Below are 16803 nucleotides of genomic sequence, written 5' to 3' on the forward strand. Positions count from 1 at the left end.
GCTCGATTTCCGTAATTTTGAGAAGATTTTTTTTTAGTAATTTTTTATTCTGCCCCAGCTGATGTTTGAGCCAGCATGTCGCGGAGGAAGCAAGCGAAGTTCAACATTTCCAATCCGACCCCGAGTGGCTCGTCCCCCGGCGAGATGGGAAATCTCCGGCCCGGTCGGGGACACACGCGCGCACACAGCACTCACTCACACTCACGCACACCGGGGTCAAGCACACGGGGCGGGCCCGCACCCATTGCGGCAGCTGGCGCCGCCGCGCGGCCCCGCTCTCCCGGGCGGACTCGGGCGTTTTCTCTTTTCTTTTAAATTTCAATTTGCCGTCGCCGGGCTTCCCGCCGCCCCGGGGAATGCAAACACTGCTCCCGGCGGGATCTTTCGGGAGTTGCTGGGTCCTGGCGGGGGAGGAGGGAGCGCGCCAGCCTGGCTCCTCCGTCCCGGCTTTTCCGGGGAGCGGAGCCCGGGACCCGCCGGTTCGCGGCCGGGGTCCGGGGGTCCGGCGGGACGCGAGGGCGGCCAGAGGCCCTACGCGCCGGCCGTGCGGGGCTCCTGCGCTCCCCGCGCGGCGCCCGGGGGCCCCGGCCAGGCCTCCGCCGCCGGGCCCTGCTGCCGGCGGGAAGAAAGTTGACTCGTGCTCCGCGCTGAACTCCGAGCTGGGAGCTCCCGCGCCGCCCCTCACGCTCCACCTGGGCCTGCGCCGCCTCCTGGGGTGCCTTTGGGGGCTCAGAGCTGCTAGAAGATGGGGTGCTGTGTCGGGGCGCCCGCGCCGGACTCGCTGGGGTCGCGGCGGGGCGAAGAGGCGCTGAGCTGCCGGTCGCTCCCGGGACAGTGCGGGCGGCCAGAGGACAGGGTCCGGCTGCCCCCGTGGATCCCCGCATTTCCCTCCCGCACATGCACCCCCACCCCAGGGAAGCTCTCCACTCGGTGCGCGCCCCCCGAGCACCCCGGCCCCCGTCCTCCCAGGAGCCGCGAGGTCTCCTCTGGCCCCCGGAGCCGCCGCCTTCGCCTTCCCGCATGGAGGCGGCCGCCGCGGGCGCCGGCGGGGAGGACAAGTCCCGGACGAAGTTTGTGTCCGGGAGCCGAAGCCGAGAGGGGCGCGATCGGGCAGGCCCCTGGGGGGACGCACGGAGGACACCCCGAGTCGCTTCCCGTCCCTGGAGGTGTTTCGCTTTCGGGGCCTCGCAGCTCCCAGGCCGCGCGCCCGAGGCGATGGAGCGGCGCCAGCTCAGCTCCGGGCGCGCCGGGGACGGACGAGGGGTCGCTCCGGGACGAACCGGGCGTCTGGCGGGATGCTCACGCCCTGGGGGCATTTTGGGGTGTGCGGGCGGGAGCCTGACCCCGACGGGGCTCCGAAGCTGCCCTGCGATCGCACCTCTGTCCCCGACACTCTGGGCCGCCCGGGCTCCGGGCTCCGGGTCCCTCCCCAGAGGCCTGCTCCTCGGGAGGGCCAGGGCGCAGGGACCCGCGCCGGGAGGCCGAGAGGCTGGGGGACTCCGCTCCCTGCACCCCACCTGGCAGTCGGGACCCAGCACCCCTGGCGTGGGGGGCCCTGTAAGAAACCGGGGAGCACTGAGGCCGGTCAAGAAAATGATTTGCTGTATTCGTCCCCCGACCCCAGTACTCGCTCCAGCGGCAAACCTCACCCAGAGTCTCTGGGGTTCCTCAGTCCCCCGAGAAGGGTCCCCGAACCCCGCTTTCCACCCCTGGGAAGCCGGGTCTGGGGGGTCAGTCGAGGTGAAGTGACCCCAGGCCGCAGCTGCTGCTGCGAATATTTTCCCGGATTTTCTCAGCTGGTTTCTCTGTCCTGGCCCCACACTCCTCTTTCCTAAAGTTTCTGGGGAGACCCTCGGTCTGCCCCGCTGTCCTGCTGTTACAGTGACAACGTGTAGAGGCAACAGCAGGCCAACCGGAGGAGAAGGGGGAGTTTTTAGTCTTTTTTTTTATTTTTGTAAATCTGTATAGGTTTTCTACATTTCCCAAAAAAATAAAAAGAAATTACACTCGGGCTTTGGGGAGAGCCGGGCTAGCCTGGCGGCTGCCTTTCGGAATCCTGAATTTTTAATAGTGAAGGCTTCCCATAAAGCCACGGCATAAAAGGGGTTCACTACCTCTTCCCATTATTATTTATTAGGACTTTTTTTTTAGTTTATTTGAGCTTAGAGGTAAGTTAATTAAGTAACTGAATCAAGTTTCCTTTTCTTTTTTTCTCTCTTTTCTTCCTTCCTTTTCTTTTCTTTTTTCTTCCTTCCTTTTCTTTTCTTCTTTTTTTTCTTCTTTTCTCTTTTTATCCCCCAAAGCTGCTTCATTGTCCCAAGAAGCTGTAAACGGAGGGGCCCTTTCTCACCTCTCCCCACCCCCTTTCTCCTGGGCAGTAAATGGTTTTAGGTGATGACTGTTCTCACATGGCTGAACAATAAGTTGGGGAGAAGCTGCCCAGAGGGTAGGTTCTGTAAGAGGGTTACAGGATTTAGTGTGTTGTAATAATATTAGTACACAGCTAATCCTCCTCCAGGTCTGACTTACGGGAGGGCCCTGCACAGGCCGCGTCTTCTCATTTGGGAACCCTGGCCAGGGAAAGGGAGCCAGGAGTTTGTGACACATCTCAAAGTTACCTTCAAAAAGCCACCACCGTGTCCGCAGAGGAGTAGCCATCTCGATCCCCCCCCCCCCCCCAACACACACACACACACACACACATATCACACACCCTTCAAGCACTTGTTTGGGGGTTTTCTGTGTAAGGGCTCTAATTGTTTTTTTTGTGCTGCTGTTTTGTTTTGTTTTTTAAATAAAAGGTTGTTACATTTTTAGAAGGCAAACCCTCCCTCAAATAACGTGGTTCCTTTTTCTTCTATCTTGAAATGGTCTCCCACGATGCCACATGGAATATGGAAGGCGCATCCCACATTTAAACCGAGCCCCTGCTCTGGTCCCCCGCCGGCCCTTCCACTTTTAGGACATCTGCCTAGAGTGGCACCTACAAAAGTTTGTGGACCCCACTTCCAGTAGCCAAGCGACTCCCCAGGCTGTGGGTAGCCTGGGCCGGTGCTGTGTGCCATGCATGTATGTGTTTGCGTGTCTGTGTGTGTGTGTGCGCGCGCATACAAAGAAACCCCGAGCCATGCTGGACAGCCACACGGATAACTTCATTGGAACAAGTTCAGGAAAACAAGATTATTTTGGTCAATCTTACAGTGTTCACATTTTAATTCTACTTCCACGAGGCGGAGGGACCAGGAGCACCCTCAGAGAAACCTGGGTGTTTTTCTGTTTCTTCTGAAACCAAGATGATGGCGAATATGATTTGTGTCGGAGGTGATATTCAACAAGTCTTGAGTTGCATGTAGGAAGAGGACTGCATTGGGGAAAGTATTTACCGAGATAAGTTATTCCGAGGAAAGGGAGTATTGGAATCTAATTTTCTTCTATGTGGGTTTTTTACTAGAAATGTGGATTCCGCGTGTCTGTGTGTGTGTATGGTGGGTTTTTCTTCCGTGGGTGGTGTTTTTAAGATTCCTGTAACTACATGGACGGCCCATTCCTACTCCATTCATTTAGTAAGAAAGAATTTTGGTGCTCAGAGGTTTTTTTTTTGTTTGTTGTTTTTTTTCCCCCAAGGAAGAGATAACATTGGAAGAAAGATAAAAAGCATCATGAACCGCAGATAAAACATTGACTGTCATGTAAAGTCGCATAAAAATCCTCCTATTTGTATTAATAATGAAATTCTATTATTTACCAAAGTAATTTCCTCATCCTGAGCAGCTTAATGGCTGCTCATTGATTTCTGGGCCCAGAAGGTTAGAGAGAGCCGTAATGAATTGGTGTGGTTTTAAAAAAAAAAAACAACAAAAAACAAACCAACACCTGCAAGATAAGGCAGTTGCCAAAGAATTTATGTCTCATCGGGCCTGTTTTTAAGTTGGTCGCATAATGGGAGATGCTGGGTGAGGAAATGCAAACTGTTTGGGGGGGGGGAGATTGGCTTCTGGGGAGGGGGCGGCACAGACTCCCTAAAATGTTAAAGACAAACACACCGGCAAAGGCCTGAAAGCAAAGGCCTGAGAGCCGGTGTGTGTGACAGTGAGTTTTGTGATGCTGAATGTTTTGGGGGGGTTTATTTTATATCCAGTGCCTCCTATAGTCTATAGGCCAATAGATGGGTCATGCTTGGGGGACTTCATTCCATTTCTTTCCATGTCTGCACCAACAGTCCTTTCGAAGGCAGACACCTACCTGTGGGTTTTTTTGTTGTTGTTTTTGTTTTGTGTGGGTTTTTTTTTTTTTTTTTTATGTGGAAACCTTCCTGGGAACCTGGGGAAGAAATTGGTAGATGAGTCATCCCCTCCGTTTTTTTGGAATTGTTAGAAGCCAAGCTCTGTGTGGTAGCCAGAACCAAACTCCTCCTGCAATTCCTGACTCGGTTTTTCTAAGACATCCCCTGGAGCAGCTAGCTGGCCGCTTCTCCGGGCGTCTTCTTAGAGCGCCCAAGCTGAAGCCATTGAGCAGGTTAGCTAGCAAGGAGGTGGTCCATGCTCCTGCCACACCACCACCCCTCCTCCCCCACAGCAGGACTGCCTTTGCGGGCCAGGCTTGAGAAAACCTAGACGTGTCCGGGCTGTTTTAACCTTAGCGGCCCCCTCCCAGGCAGAGGTGACGAGGTCCAGACCATAATATGTCCTTCAGGATCTTCCCCGTGACCCCCAAATTGAGCCTTGCTGGTCACTTAGCAGGAAGTGGGTCGTTTATTTTAGTTTCACCTTATCAGCTTGGCTTCTTTTCCTAACCTCATTCCCCCGGGCCGCCCTCGGATGCCAGACCCCCAAAGGGGAAGATTGACAGGCAGTCCCCATCGCTCCGTTTTTTTGCCCTCACACAACAGGGATTCAGTTTCTGGTGCCTCTGCCAATGTTTACGTAGCCAAAGTTTAGATCTCTCGCCTTAAGGAGTCTCTCTTTTCCGCGTCACTGGAAGAGCTAACCCACAAAGAAGTTGCTGAACAAACCCTCGCAACTGGAACCCCATCTAGTGTTCAGTTTGATTCAGCCACGAGGACCGCATTTCCCCCCTTGCCACTCCCGGGTGCCTTTCGTGGGCTCCGATCCCGATTTTTAAAAGGAGCTTCTTGTTGCTTCCCCCCCACCCCACCCCCCCGCCCCCCAAAGATTTCACTTGTATTCTTCCACGCAAGGCGACACTGGTCCGGGGCAGAACACCCAGGAAACTTGGAAGGTGCCAGGAAATGTGTGTCTCTGGTCTCCCGTCACAGAGGGGAAACTTAAGACGCGACCGAAAATACACACACAGCCCATGTGCTGGTGTTGACGGTTTCTTGGGAATTTTCAGCTGGACATTCAGGCTTTTCCCAGGTCTGTGCCAACAATTAAAAAAAAAGAAAAGAAAAAGACCAATCAATCAGAAATGTCTGCGATTGGCCCAGGAAATAGGAAGAGCCGGTTAGGATTCTAGGCTCCCCAATCACGGCCACGAGAGGGTCTGTTAAAAATGGGGATGTGATCTGAAGGTCAGGGGAAGGCAGGGGAGGTGCTTTCTGGGGGGCTCCCAGAAGAAGACCAAGCCTGGCCGAAGGCTGTGTTGTTTTGGTTTGAGTTTTGTTTTTTTGTTTTGTTTTGTTTTTTCCCCCTGATTGGCTAGCCCTTTCTGTGTGGGGCAGTTTTATTTTTGTTTTCTCGGTAGACAGAGATCCTGGGACACCTCGATTTTCTGCCTGCTGTTCTGCCGTGTTTGGTTCAGATGAGGGAAAACTGACAAATTTGAATTGGGCACCAAGTCCCTAAGTAGTGTAACAAGAAAAAACATTTGGGATTTTAGTAGAAACTGGATGGAGCTGTAAGTTCACCCTTCCTCTCCCCCCCCCACCCCAACCCCCCCACCCAAAAAACCCCAGAAATTCCAAATATCTTTTTGTGTGTCAATACTTAAAAAAACACTCCTCCTTAAATCTTCCTGTCTGACCAGGATTACAAAATTAGATTAATTTGCATGCAAAATCCATAGCAAAGGGGCCGGCATGTCATTTTCACCACAGCACAGGGAACAAGGCAACTGTATTTACTCTAATGGGGTCACCAGTTGGAATCCTGTCACAGATTATTCAGAGATACAAGGTAGTAGACAGTTGGAAAAATGAATTAGAACGTGTTAGTTTGCCTGTGTGTGTGTGTGCTCGTGTGTGCACGCGTGTATCTTATTTCGACTTAAACTATTCCCTTTAGTAGTTCAAGATTCAAGCTAGTCCTGGTGTTTTATCTTTTTTTTTTTTTTAAAGCTGTTTCATTGGAACTGTGTTCAGAATGCAGATAGATTTAAAGTTAAGAACTATTACAGTGTAGCGACACCTGCTTTTGAAATAAATCAAAATAGATACCAGAAATTGTTTTTTGGGTGGTTTTTTTTTTTTCTTTTTGGTGTTCATAAACATCAGGAAATTAAATTAGTTGCCTCTCCAAGTGAGATCAAATGTCAGCTTATTAAAATGTTGCGAAAATCGAAGCTAAAGTCTGAGCAGCTCTTTAACACGGGCCCCTTTCTTACCAGCCAGCAGGCATTTATTTTAAGCAGCTCTATTTTCCGTGCAGTTTAGCACCATCTTAAATACAAAACTGTGCAGGTTGAGAAACTTGAAAATCCTCAAGTGAATCTCACGGCAGCGCCAGTGCAGAACTTGAGCCCAGGAAAGCAAGTAATCACCGGCTAAGTCCTGTAAAGTAACCTTCTTTTTTATTTTCTCTCGGATAGTATGAGAATATCAGATGTTTGCAAGTTACCGAGAATTAAAAATGCCCTTTCGTCGTGAGCCACAGATGTGCTAAATATTTGAAGCAACGACATTGTAATGTGTACAATTGGTGAAGTCAGTTTTCTGATTCCCCTGGCTAGTTATTTAGTTCTGAATCTGTCATTATTTGTCTAAGCCCAGCTGACCAAGCAAAACTGTGTTTTAAAGTGGCTTTATGTTTTGATAAATGTGAGCTGGTTGAAAAGTATTTTCCACTGAATGCAGAGCTTAATAGAACATGCTGACATAATAGTTTTAATGCATTTTGTCGAAAATGTGTGAACAAACAGAATAGCTTTTGTTCCTTCATAATTGGCAGTAAAAGTAGATGGAAACATAACCATTACATATGGAAATGTGCAAAGAGGAGGAAATAACATTTCTGTTGAATATATTAGGAGCTGCATTTCCTCGTTTAAAATAAGCATCCGAAATGGATGCATCCTTTAAAACTGGTTGTCAAAATACTAAGAATCTTTTTGTCACATTATTTTTGTCCCAAGTTTAAGCCACATAACTTGAGCAAAAATTCGTGTAATATCTTGTTTACATTATTTTAAGGCAGGGAGGGAGAGAGAGAGAGAGAGAGAGAGAGAGAGAGAGAGAGAGACAGAAACTGCTTAAAACGGCACCTCGAATGTGCACAGGAATCCGGGGGCCAATTAGGATGATTAGACATTAAATTAAAACAGAGCCGTTGTTGGTGCTCCCTGCACCACTGAGATTCGCTGGGTATTGTGAACGCGTTTTGCACCCTGCCCTCGTGGAGATGAAAAGATGGGAATTAGGAAAGCCAGCCTGTTAAGTGTAACTCCGCTCCTCAAATAACACTCGCCGGGAAGAAAAGTGCGCACACATTTGGCTTCCCCTGAGCAGGGCTTCTGACCAACTCCGCAGCGCTGAGGGCAAATAGACTCCGGGCGTTTTCGAAGTTTAGTTAGTATTTAGGTATTAATTATATTTTCTGGAATGCCTGACAGCTCGAGTTTTGTTTTTTTTTGGATGTTCACTACAAAAAAAGGCAAACGGCTGGCTCTTTGGAGTTGACTCTTAAGGTTCCTGAAAAAGCAGCATTTTGATTTTGCATTTATTCAGATTCACAATTAGCCTCTCTCTCTCTCTCTCTCTCTGGGCCCCTGCAAGTTTTCTGGGAGATTCAATTTGGAAGTCATGGAAACTGACTATTATCTGACTCCGTCCTGCAGAAAAGCATGCAGGGAGGTAATCCTTGAATTAAACAGTTTTTCCCCCGGCCCCCGGGGATGGCCACACACCATTTGTACAGCAGAAGTTGGTGTTCCCCGAGCCGGGGAACAATGGGAGCCGGCCTGCCTGTGAATAGGAGAGGAGCCTGCCGTTTGGAGAGTTGTATGTTGAATTTACAAATGGGTCTGAGTGAGAAGAAATCTGAGCAACCCGGTGGAAACAGACATGAAATAAAGGGGATTTTTTTTTTGATACCGAAAGGTCCGGGACAGTCTGTTCAACAATTGGTGACAGTGAATTGCAAACTGGGTTGTTGTGTGTGTGTGTGTGTGTGTGTGTGTGTGTTTCCCAAAGCATTCAGACCAGGAGAGAGGCGAAGCGTTTCCAAACTCTTAAAAACCGGGGAATTGTTTCTCCCCGCCCCCCTTCCAGGCACATCTTTCTTGAAGTTGATGTTTAATCAGAAATGTAAATCTCCACCAGCTGCAGAGATAGGGAGAGCCCTTTGGGTGACATATTTTAGAGGCACCACGCGGCCCCGTGGAGCCCCGTGATGGATAGTCCTTGCTTTAATTTTAAAACAAAACGTGCCACGGGGTGACACGCAGATGCCAGGCGGGCCTTGTCGCGGGTTACGGTCATGGTGCTTCTCTTCATTGCGTGTGTGCGCGTGTTTTGCTTTCTCTTTTGTATCCGGTTGCGTGGGGGATTTGTTGTGGGTGCGACCACAGTGTGCGTGTGTCACGGATCTGGCTGAGCTGGGGCTCTGGGCGGGGGCGGGCAGGCGATGTCCAGGTTGTCAGTCGGCGGCGGGGGGGTGCTAGGCATTGCTTGTCTCCTTGTCAACCGCTGATTGGAGCCCGAATGGCTACAAATGAGTTTAGTGACAGAACCAACTGTCACAGGTATCCTGGCACCGGGTGAAAGGGAATAAGGTTGACAGGAGCGCCGGGGCCTAATAAGTCCTCCGAGCGAGCGGCCGCGGGGCCCTCTCTGGATGAGCGGACGGTGCGGCGTATGAAGTATTGGAGATCGATGTCTCGCTATGGAACGGCGTCGGACACCCTGTCTTCGGTCCATCGTAGCTTACGTTTTGATGGATTGTCTGAAGGCCGTGGCTCTCGGAGGTACCAGGTGGATAGGGACGCCTCCGACATCCTTACTGCGCCGCACGGACGTCCTTGGGTCCTGGCGGCTGGGTTTTTTTCCAGGGGCCACGGTTTCGAGCTCCGCAGGTCGCCCGCGATGGACCGGCCACCTCTGTCTGGGGTTTGGGGTCACGGGGGGACGGTGCCCCGGCTTCCTTCCTAACGCTGCTCCTCTTGATGTTGGCAGGACACGCGGAGAAGGGACAGCCCCATCGCCCCGCCAAGAGCAAGGACGCCCACGTGTGCGGCCGGTGCTGCGCCGAGTTCTTCGAGCTGTCGGACCTCCTGCTCCACAAGAAGAGCTGCACCAAGAACCAGCTCGTGCTAATCGTCACGGAGAGCCCCGCCTCCCCACCCGACACCTTCTCCCCCAGCCCCCCGCCCGAGAACCCCGGGGAACACGTGAATGACACGCCTAGCAAAACCGATCGAGGGGACGGCGGCGAGCTCCCGGAACCCCGCGGGCCGGACGGGGACGGGTCCATGGAGGTGGAGGCCCCGGGGGCCGACAAGGGTGGCGGCGGCCCATCTGGTGGCAGCAGCCACTCCGGCGCCAGCCCCGGCTGCTCCGGCAGCTCCTCCACGGGTACCTCAGCGATCACAACCTCTCTACCTCAACCCGGGGACCTGGCGGCGCTGGGCGGCTTCTCCGTCATCAACAGCAACGTCATCATCGAGAACCTGCAGAGCACCAAGGTGGCCGTGGCCCAGTTCTCCCAGGAGGCGCGGGGCGGGGGGGCGGCGGGGGGCAAGCCGGCCGTGCCCGCCCTCATGGAGCAGCTCCTGGCGCTGCAGCAGCAGCAGATCCACCAGCTGCAGCTGATCGAGCAGATCCGCCACCAGATCCTGCTGCTGGCCTCGCAGAACGCCGACCTGCCCGCGTCCAGTCCCTCCCAAGGTCCTTTGCGAACATCTGCCAACCCCTTGTCCACGCTGAGCTCCCATTTGTCTCAGCAGCTGGCGGCCGCCGCCGGGTTAGCCCAGAGCCTGGCCAGCCAGTCGGCCAGCATCGGCGGCCTGAAGCAGCTGCCCCCGGCCCAGCTACCTCAGAGCGGCTCTGGCCACACCATCGTCCCCCCCCACGGCGGCGCTTCTCCCCACGTGAGCATCTTGGCCACGGCGGTGACCACCCCGTCCGCGGACCGGGCGGCTCCGGGCGCCGGCGCCTCCCAGGCCGGCAGCCCCGCGGGGGTCTCGGCGGCGGCCTCCTCACCAGCGTTCGCCATAAGCAGCTTGCTCAGCCCTGCGTCCAACCCACTTCTACCTCAGCCGGCCCCCGCCAGCGCGGTGTTCCCCAGCCCTTTGCCCAGCGTGGGCACGACCGCCGAGGACCTGAACCCCTTGTCGGCCTTGGCCCAGCAGAGGAAGAGCAAGCCGCCCGCCGTCGCGGCCTTCGAGGCCAAGAGCGCGTCCGACGAGGCGTTCTTCAAGCACAAGTGCAGGTTCTGCGCCAAGGTCTTCGGCAGCGACAGCGCCCTGCAGATCCACCTGCGCTCCCACACGGGCGAGCGGCCCTTCAAGTGCAACATCTGCGGGAACAGGTTCTCCACCAAGGGCAACCTCAAGGTGCACTTCCAGCGCCACAAGGAGAAGTACCCCCACATCCAGATGAACCCCTACCCCGTGCCCGAGCACCTGGACAACATCCCCACCAGCACCGGCATCCCCTACGGCATGTCCATCCCCCCCGAGAAGCCCGTCACCAGCTGGCTGGACACCAAGCCCGTCCTGCCCACCCTCACCACGTCGGTGGGCCTGCCGCTGCCCCCCACCCTCCCCAGCCTCACCCCCTTCATCAAGACCGAGGAGCCGGCCCCCATCCCCATCAGCCGCTCCTCCGCCAGCCCCCCGGGCTCTGTCAAAAGCGACTCCGGGGGCCCCGAGCCCGCCCCGAGAAACCCGGGTGGGCTCCCGGGGGAGGAAGCCGAGGGGTCCGCGGTGCCACCCTCCGGTGGCCAAAGCGAAGAGAGCGGCGTGGTCGCCGGCTCCGGCCCAGCGGCGGGCAGCGGCGCCCTGAGCTCCCCGACGGCGGCGGACAACGGCCCGCCCGGCGCCGCCGCCGCCGCCTTCACCAACCCTCTGCTGCCGCTCATGTCCGAGCAGTTCAAGGCCAAGTTCCCGTTCGGGGGCCTCCTGGACTCCACGCCGGCCTCGGAGACGTCCAAGCTGCAGCAGCTGGTGGAGAACATCGACAAGAAGGCCGCGGACCCCAACGAGTGTGTCCTCTGCCACCGGGTGCTGAGCTGCCAGAGCGCCCTGAAGATGCACTACCGCACGCACACCGGGGAGCGGCCCTTCAAGTGCAAGGTCTGCGGGCGCGCCTTCACCACCAAGGGCAACCTCAAGACCCACTACAGCGTGCACCGCGCCATGCCCCCGCTGCGCGTGCAGCACTCCTGCCCCATCTGCCAGAAGAAGTTCACCAACGCCGTGGTCCTGCAGCAGCACATCCGCATGCACATGGGCGGCCAGATCCCCAACACGCCCGTGCCCGACGGCTACCCCGAGTCCATGGGCTCCGACACCGGCTCCTTCGACGAGAAGAACTTCGACGACGTGGACAACTTCTCCGATGAGAACATGGACGACGGTCCCGACGGCAGCATCCCCGACACGCCCCGGTCGGCGGACGCCTCCCAGGACAGCCTGTCGTCCTCGCCGCTGCCCCTGGAGGTGTCCAGCATCGCGGCCCTGGAGAACCAGATGAAGATGATCAACGCCGGCCTGGCCGAGCAGCTGCAGGCCAGCCTCAAGGCCGTGGAGAACGGGTCGGTCGAGGGGGACGTCCTGACCAACGACTCGTCCTCGGTGGGGGGCGACGTGGAGAGCCAGAGCGCGGGCAGCCCGGCCATGTCCGAGTCCACCTCGTCCATGCAGGCTCTGTCCCCCTCCAGCGGCGCCCAGGACTCCCACAAGTCGCCCGGCGGCGCCGACGAGAAGCCCCCGAGGGCGGTCCCCGGCGAGTTCGCCAACGGCCTGTCTCCCGCCCCCGTGAACGGCGGGGCCCTGGACTTGACCTCGAGCCACGCGGAGAAAATCATCAAGGAAGATTCTCTGGGGTTCCTCTTCCCGTTCAGGGACCGGGGGAAGTTTAAGAACACGGCTTGCGACATTTGTGGCAAAACGTTCGCTTGTCAGAGTGCCTTGGACATTCACTACCGGAGTCATACCAAAGAGAGACCCTTCATTTGCACAGTCTGCAGCCGCGGCTTCTCCACCAAGGGCAACCTGAAGCAGCACATGCTGACCCACCAGATGCGCGACCTCCCCTCCCAGCTCTTCGAGCCCAGCTCCAGCCTCGGCCCCGGTCAGAGCCCGGCGGCGGCGATGCCCCCCGCCAACCCCTTGTCGTCGCTCATCAAAACCGAGGTCAACGGCTTCATGCACGTCCCTCCTCAGGACAGTAAGGACCCCCCTGCCGGCCACGTCCCCCCCGGGCCCTCCGCCACGTCCCCGGTGCTGCTGCCGGCCCTGCCCCGGAGAACTCCCAAGCAACACTACTGCAACACGTGCGGCAAGACCTTCTCCTCGTCCAGCGCCCTACAGATCCACGAGCGGACTCACACCGGGGAGAAGCCCTTCGCGTGTACTATCTGCGGAAGAGCGTTCACGACAAAAGGCAATCTGAAGGTACCTCCGCCCGCCGGCACCTCCCCCGGCCACCCCTCAGGCCTCTCCCGGGCGGCCCGTCGATGTCTGTAATGCATGCTCCCCGGGTCAGCAGCCCAGACCCCCGGGGGGGACAGGGCCCGCCCTCCGGGGAGCCCGCTGCACGCATGTGGCGGCTCCTGGGGAAGTGGTGGCTGTGCGGGTGGGGCTCATGGCAGGGACCAGGATGGGCTGCAGCTGGCGGAGGGTCGGCGTGCATCGAATCATTTGGTACCTGAGCGAAACAGCGGCCCGCCTCCCTTGTCTCGTTAAGTGCACCAAATGAATGGCTTCACCTACCGGGGAAGACAGCCCGGTTGCCATGGGGTATTGATTAAAGCCTCCACCGGGCCTGTGGGCTGCTCCGATCGCTTAATAATTGCAGCTCTCCTCGGCCCGTGCATCTCCTGCTCATAACCGTGCAGGTTTGTTTTTCCAGGCGCAGTGGCGTCAGCCCTCCGCTCGCGGGCATTATGATAATCGATGAGGCAACACTTCCTACTGATAGGTGTTGGCAATCAGGCAGATATGCTTGCATGAATCTAGAGCAACAGTTGAGCATGCTAGAGATCGCTGCCAGCCGTGCCGGAGGAATAATGACTTTCTGGCGTTTTCTCTCTGTGCACGGGGCCCTCCGTCAGCGGGGGCTACTCTCTCCCCCTCTGAAAAGGACGTTTCTAGGGGAAAGGGTGTCAGAGACAATCCTGACCGTTGCAATGAGAGTGGACATAACAATTCTCACCCTGGACGGCGCTATCCGTGACCGCCTGGCTCGCGGGAGGCCATTATAAGCGAAATAGGGGCAATAAAAACGGAGTAAGGAAGGCACGTTTGCCCGGGAACAGGAGAGGCGGCCCCGGCCGCAGGGAGCAAACGGGTTATTACCGGTCTCCGGAGTGGACGGTCCCGTTACCTCGTCCACCGTCTGGCACGTAATAAGAACGGACATTTCGGCCACTGGCTTTGCTGAGTGTTGTTGGGGTGGGAGTGGCAACCGATTCAGCTACTAAGCGTCTCCCTTCCTTTCTCTCTTTTTTTCTTTTTCCCTCTCGCTCTCTCCTCGCAGGTCCACATGGGCACCCACATGTGGAACAGCACCCCCGCGCGGCGGGGCCGGCGGCTCTCCGTGGACGGCCCCATGACATTCCTCGGAGGCAATCCCGTCAAGTTCCCCGAAATGTTCCAGAAGGACCTGGCGGCCCGGTCGGGCAGCGGCGATCCTTCCAGTTTCTGGAACCAGTACGCGGCGGCGCTCTCCAACGGGCTGGCCATGAAGGCCAACGAGATCTCCGTCATCCAGAACGGCGGCGTCCCTCCCATCCCCGGCAGCCTGGGCAGCGGGAGCAGCTCGCCCATCAGCGGGCTGACGGGCAACCTGGAGAAGCTCCCCAACTCCGAGCCCAGCGCGCCCCTGGCCGGCCTGGAGAAGATGGCCAGCAGCGAGAACGCCGCCGCCAGCTTCCGGCTCACCCGCTTCCTGGAGGACAGCAAGGAGATCGTCACCAGTTAAAGCGAGGACGCCGGCTGGAGGCCCCAGCCTCTGCCCGCTCATGCCTCCTCCTCGCCCCCTGGCCCCCCCTCCTCTCGGGTCCCCCCCCCAGACCGCTGAACTACTTCCCCGCGACGAAGACAGTCTTTTGTACCTTGTTCCACTTCTAGAGTTCTCAGAAAGCTTATTTATTAGTGATATAACCCGGCTCTGCAGACAGAATGCAAGCGTTAACTTTGGTCTTCTGTATTTGGGACTAAATACTAATTGACTAGAGTGCTGTAAACTTGCTGTAACATTTATGGCAATTGCAAAGTTGCCCTGCTCGGCGGTCTTAATCTGGCATTAACTTATTTTCTATATCCAGTTTAATACGAATCCGGTGTGGGCGCCATGCCCCCGCGATGCATTAGATCTCTAATAAAGTCTGTATATACATGTACACTTTGATCCTGCTGGAGCATTTTCTCAGCAAACTGCATTGTCTCATCTTCCGAAAAAAACAGAATTAAGGAAAAGGACTAAAGACGTACAGACTGAACAGTGTGGTTCTTTTGAAAGGTTTGGGGTTTTTTTTTTCTTTTCTTTTTTTTTTTTTTTGGTTTGGGGTTTTTGTTTGTTTTGCCTTTTTTTATTTTAAATTTTTATCCTAAAATTCAACCTGTTGTTTTTTTTTTTTTTTGGTTGTTTTTTTTTTTTTGTAGATTTAACCATTTCCGTTCTGAACTGCTCTTGTATTGTGCTTTTTACTTGAGTCGTCCCCGATGTTCATAGGTTTCTGTACAATAAGGAGCACGCCGAATTCTCTAGAGAAAATGCAAGTGTTGTTTTGGTAGTGGGAACTGAGACGTAACATTTTTTGCCTTGTAGGTATCTCTTCACCATAGCAAACGTGCTGGAATTTCCCAATGCTGCTGCTACGTATAGCGTCTTGAAACAGCCTTCGATGGAGAAACCGTAGATGCTCTTGTGAATACAGTGAGAACTGTCACGTTCATTAAAATGTACATATGTGTCCTCACGCGAGCAAGTGGCTGCTTCTTGGTCGAGAGCGCAGGCCTCGTGTCGGTTTATTTTGCGTTCGGTCTGGAAGGAACCGTTGGACTGTTACATGCACTTTCTTGGAAAGTTGAAAGGAAAGGGGTGGGGGGTCCAATTTCTTTAACATTTAATACGTACTAACAACAGAGATACTGTAATTTTACTCAAGTAATCAAATACATTTTTTTTTTTTTGCAACAGATCAAACCAAATACCGTGTCTGTGTTTTTAGAGCGCGTTTTCTCCCGAGCCAGGCCCTGGGCGCCGCTTAACCTTTCCCCAGACACCAGTAAACCGGGTATGTGCGTGCGCATCGCGCGCTCAGGAAGGAATTGTAAAAGGCAGGAACGGGTTTGCATGGGCCTGTGGTTTCTCTTTTTTTTTCTTTTCTTTTTATTTTTTTGATTTGAGGCTCTAGATCTTTCCCCAATAGCTGCGACTTGTTGGGCCACTCTTCCCGCAAATCCCCAGCCAAGAAAAAGGGAAAATAAATAAAAAATAAAACGCAGAGTTACTCCTGGAGGCTGCGCCCAGCCAGGTAGGTTTCCTTCAGCAGGACCTGGGCTATCCTTCCTATTTTTTTTCAGGCAGCGGGGACAGCATTGCCTGGGAGGCCCCGATGCGCAGGGGTATATAATCCGCCTCTGAACCTGCACAGCCCAGCCCCGGCACCAGCATGCGCATTATCTCATGGGCCTGGTAGGCATGGAAACACGCATTTCTGGAAGGATCTGTGCGTCCACTTGAATATTTCAATGTCAACATTCCATCGGCTTCCTCCTCCCTCCCTTCTATGTGATGGGCACGTGGTTTTTCCTCCGGGCACTATTTGGGGTGAGCAAACAGACGGGGTGCAAGGGGTGACCTTCCCCCCCCCACCCTGCAGCTCGGGGCCCTGCACCCACTAAGGGGGGGTATTGGACCACCTTCCCATCGAAGTTTCCGGGTTGGGGAGTGCGCAGGCCACTTGGGGGCGTCTCCCCAGGCTGGGGGGAGGGGGTGGAACCTGAGTGCACAGGGGGCGAGGCCAGGCCAGCCTGCGCACATTTAAGGGGCGACATGTCAGGGTCCGGAGTGGGTACTCTAGTCCCTGCAGTCCCCACCACACACACACACACACACACACACCCTTTGCTCAGAGTGGCCAGCAGGGGGTAAGGCCGAATTCTGGCCGCAAGTTCTTGTTCTCCCCGGGCCTCAGGAGGTGTGTTCATTGGGAAGGGGGTGACCAGACCTTCCCACATGGCTGGGCACGATGTGGACTGGGGGCCCCGGCCTGTGTAGAATAACAGCTTCTTATTAAGGGTTGGGGTGCTTCTACCCGAAGCGGCCCCTGTGTCCCGGGACTGAGACTGGGGACCTGCTGGGGGTCGGAGGGAGGGCCGCTGGCCACCTGCCACCTAGAGGAACGGCTGACACCGTGCGCCCTCTTCTCGCCCGCCCGCCCGCCTTCCAAAGGCCCAGAG

At 55.5% G+C, this 16803-nt stretch overlaps 1 protein-coding gene across 1 annotated transcript; it reads left to right on the forward strand.

Moving 5' to 3' along the window:
* Positions 1–75: 75 nt before the first annotated feature.
* Positions 76–14317, forward strand: SALL1 (spalt like transcription factor 1). Its single transcript, XM_023748277.1, is given in 4 exon segments — positions 76–97; positions 100–158; positions 9358–12789; positions 13874–14317. Coding segments are annotated over 4 exon segments (3957 nt in total).
* Positions 14318–16803: the final 2486 nt, after the last annotated feature.

The sequence above is a fragment of the Myotis lucifugus genome, unplaced genomic scaffold, assembly GCF_000147115.1.
Source record: "Myotis lucifugus unplaced genomic scaffold, Myoluc2.0 scaffold_1243, whole genome shotgun sequence".
Taxonomy (NCBI): Eukaryota; Metazoa; Chordata; class Mammalia; order Chiroptera; family Vespertilionidae; genus Myotis; species Myotis lucifugus.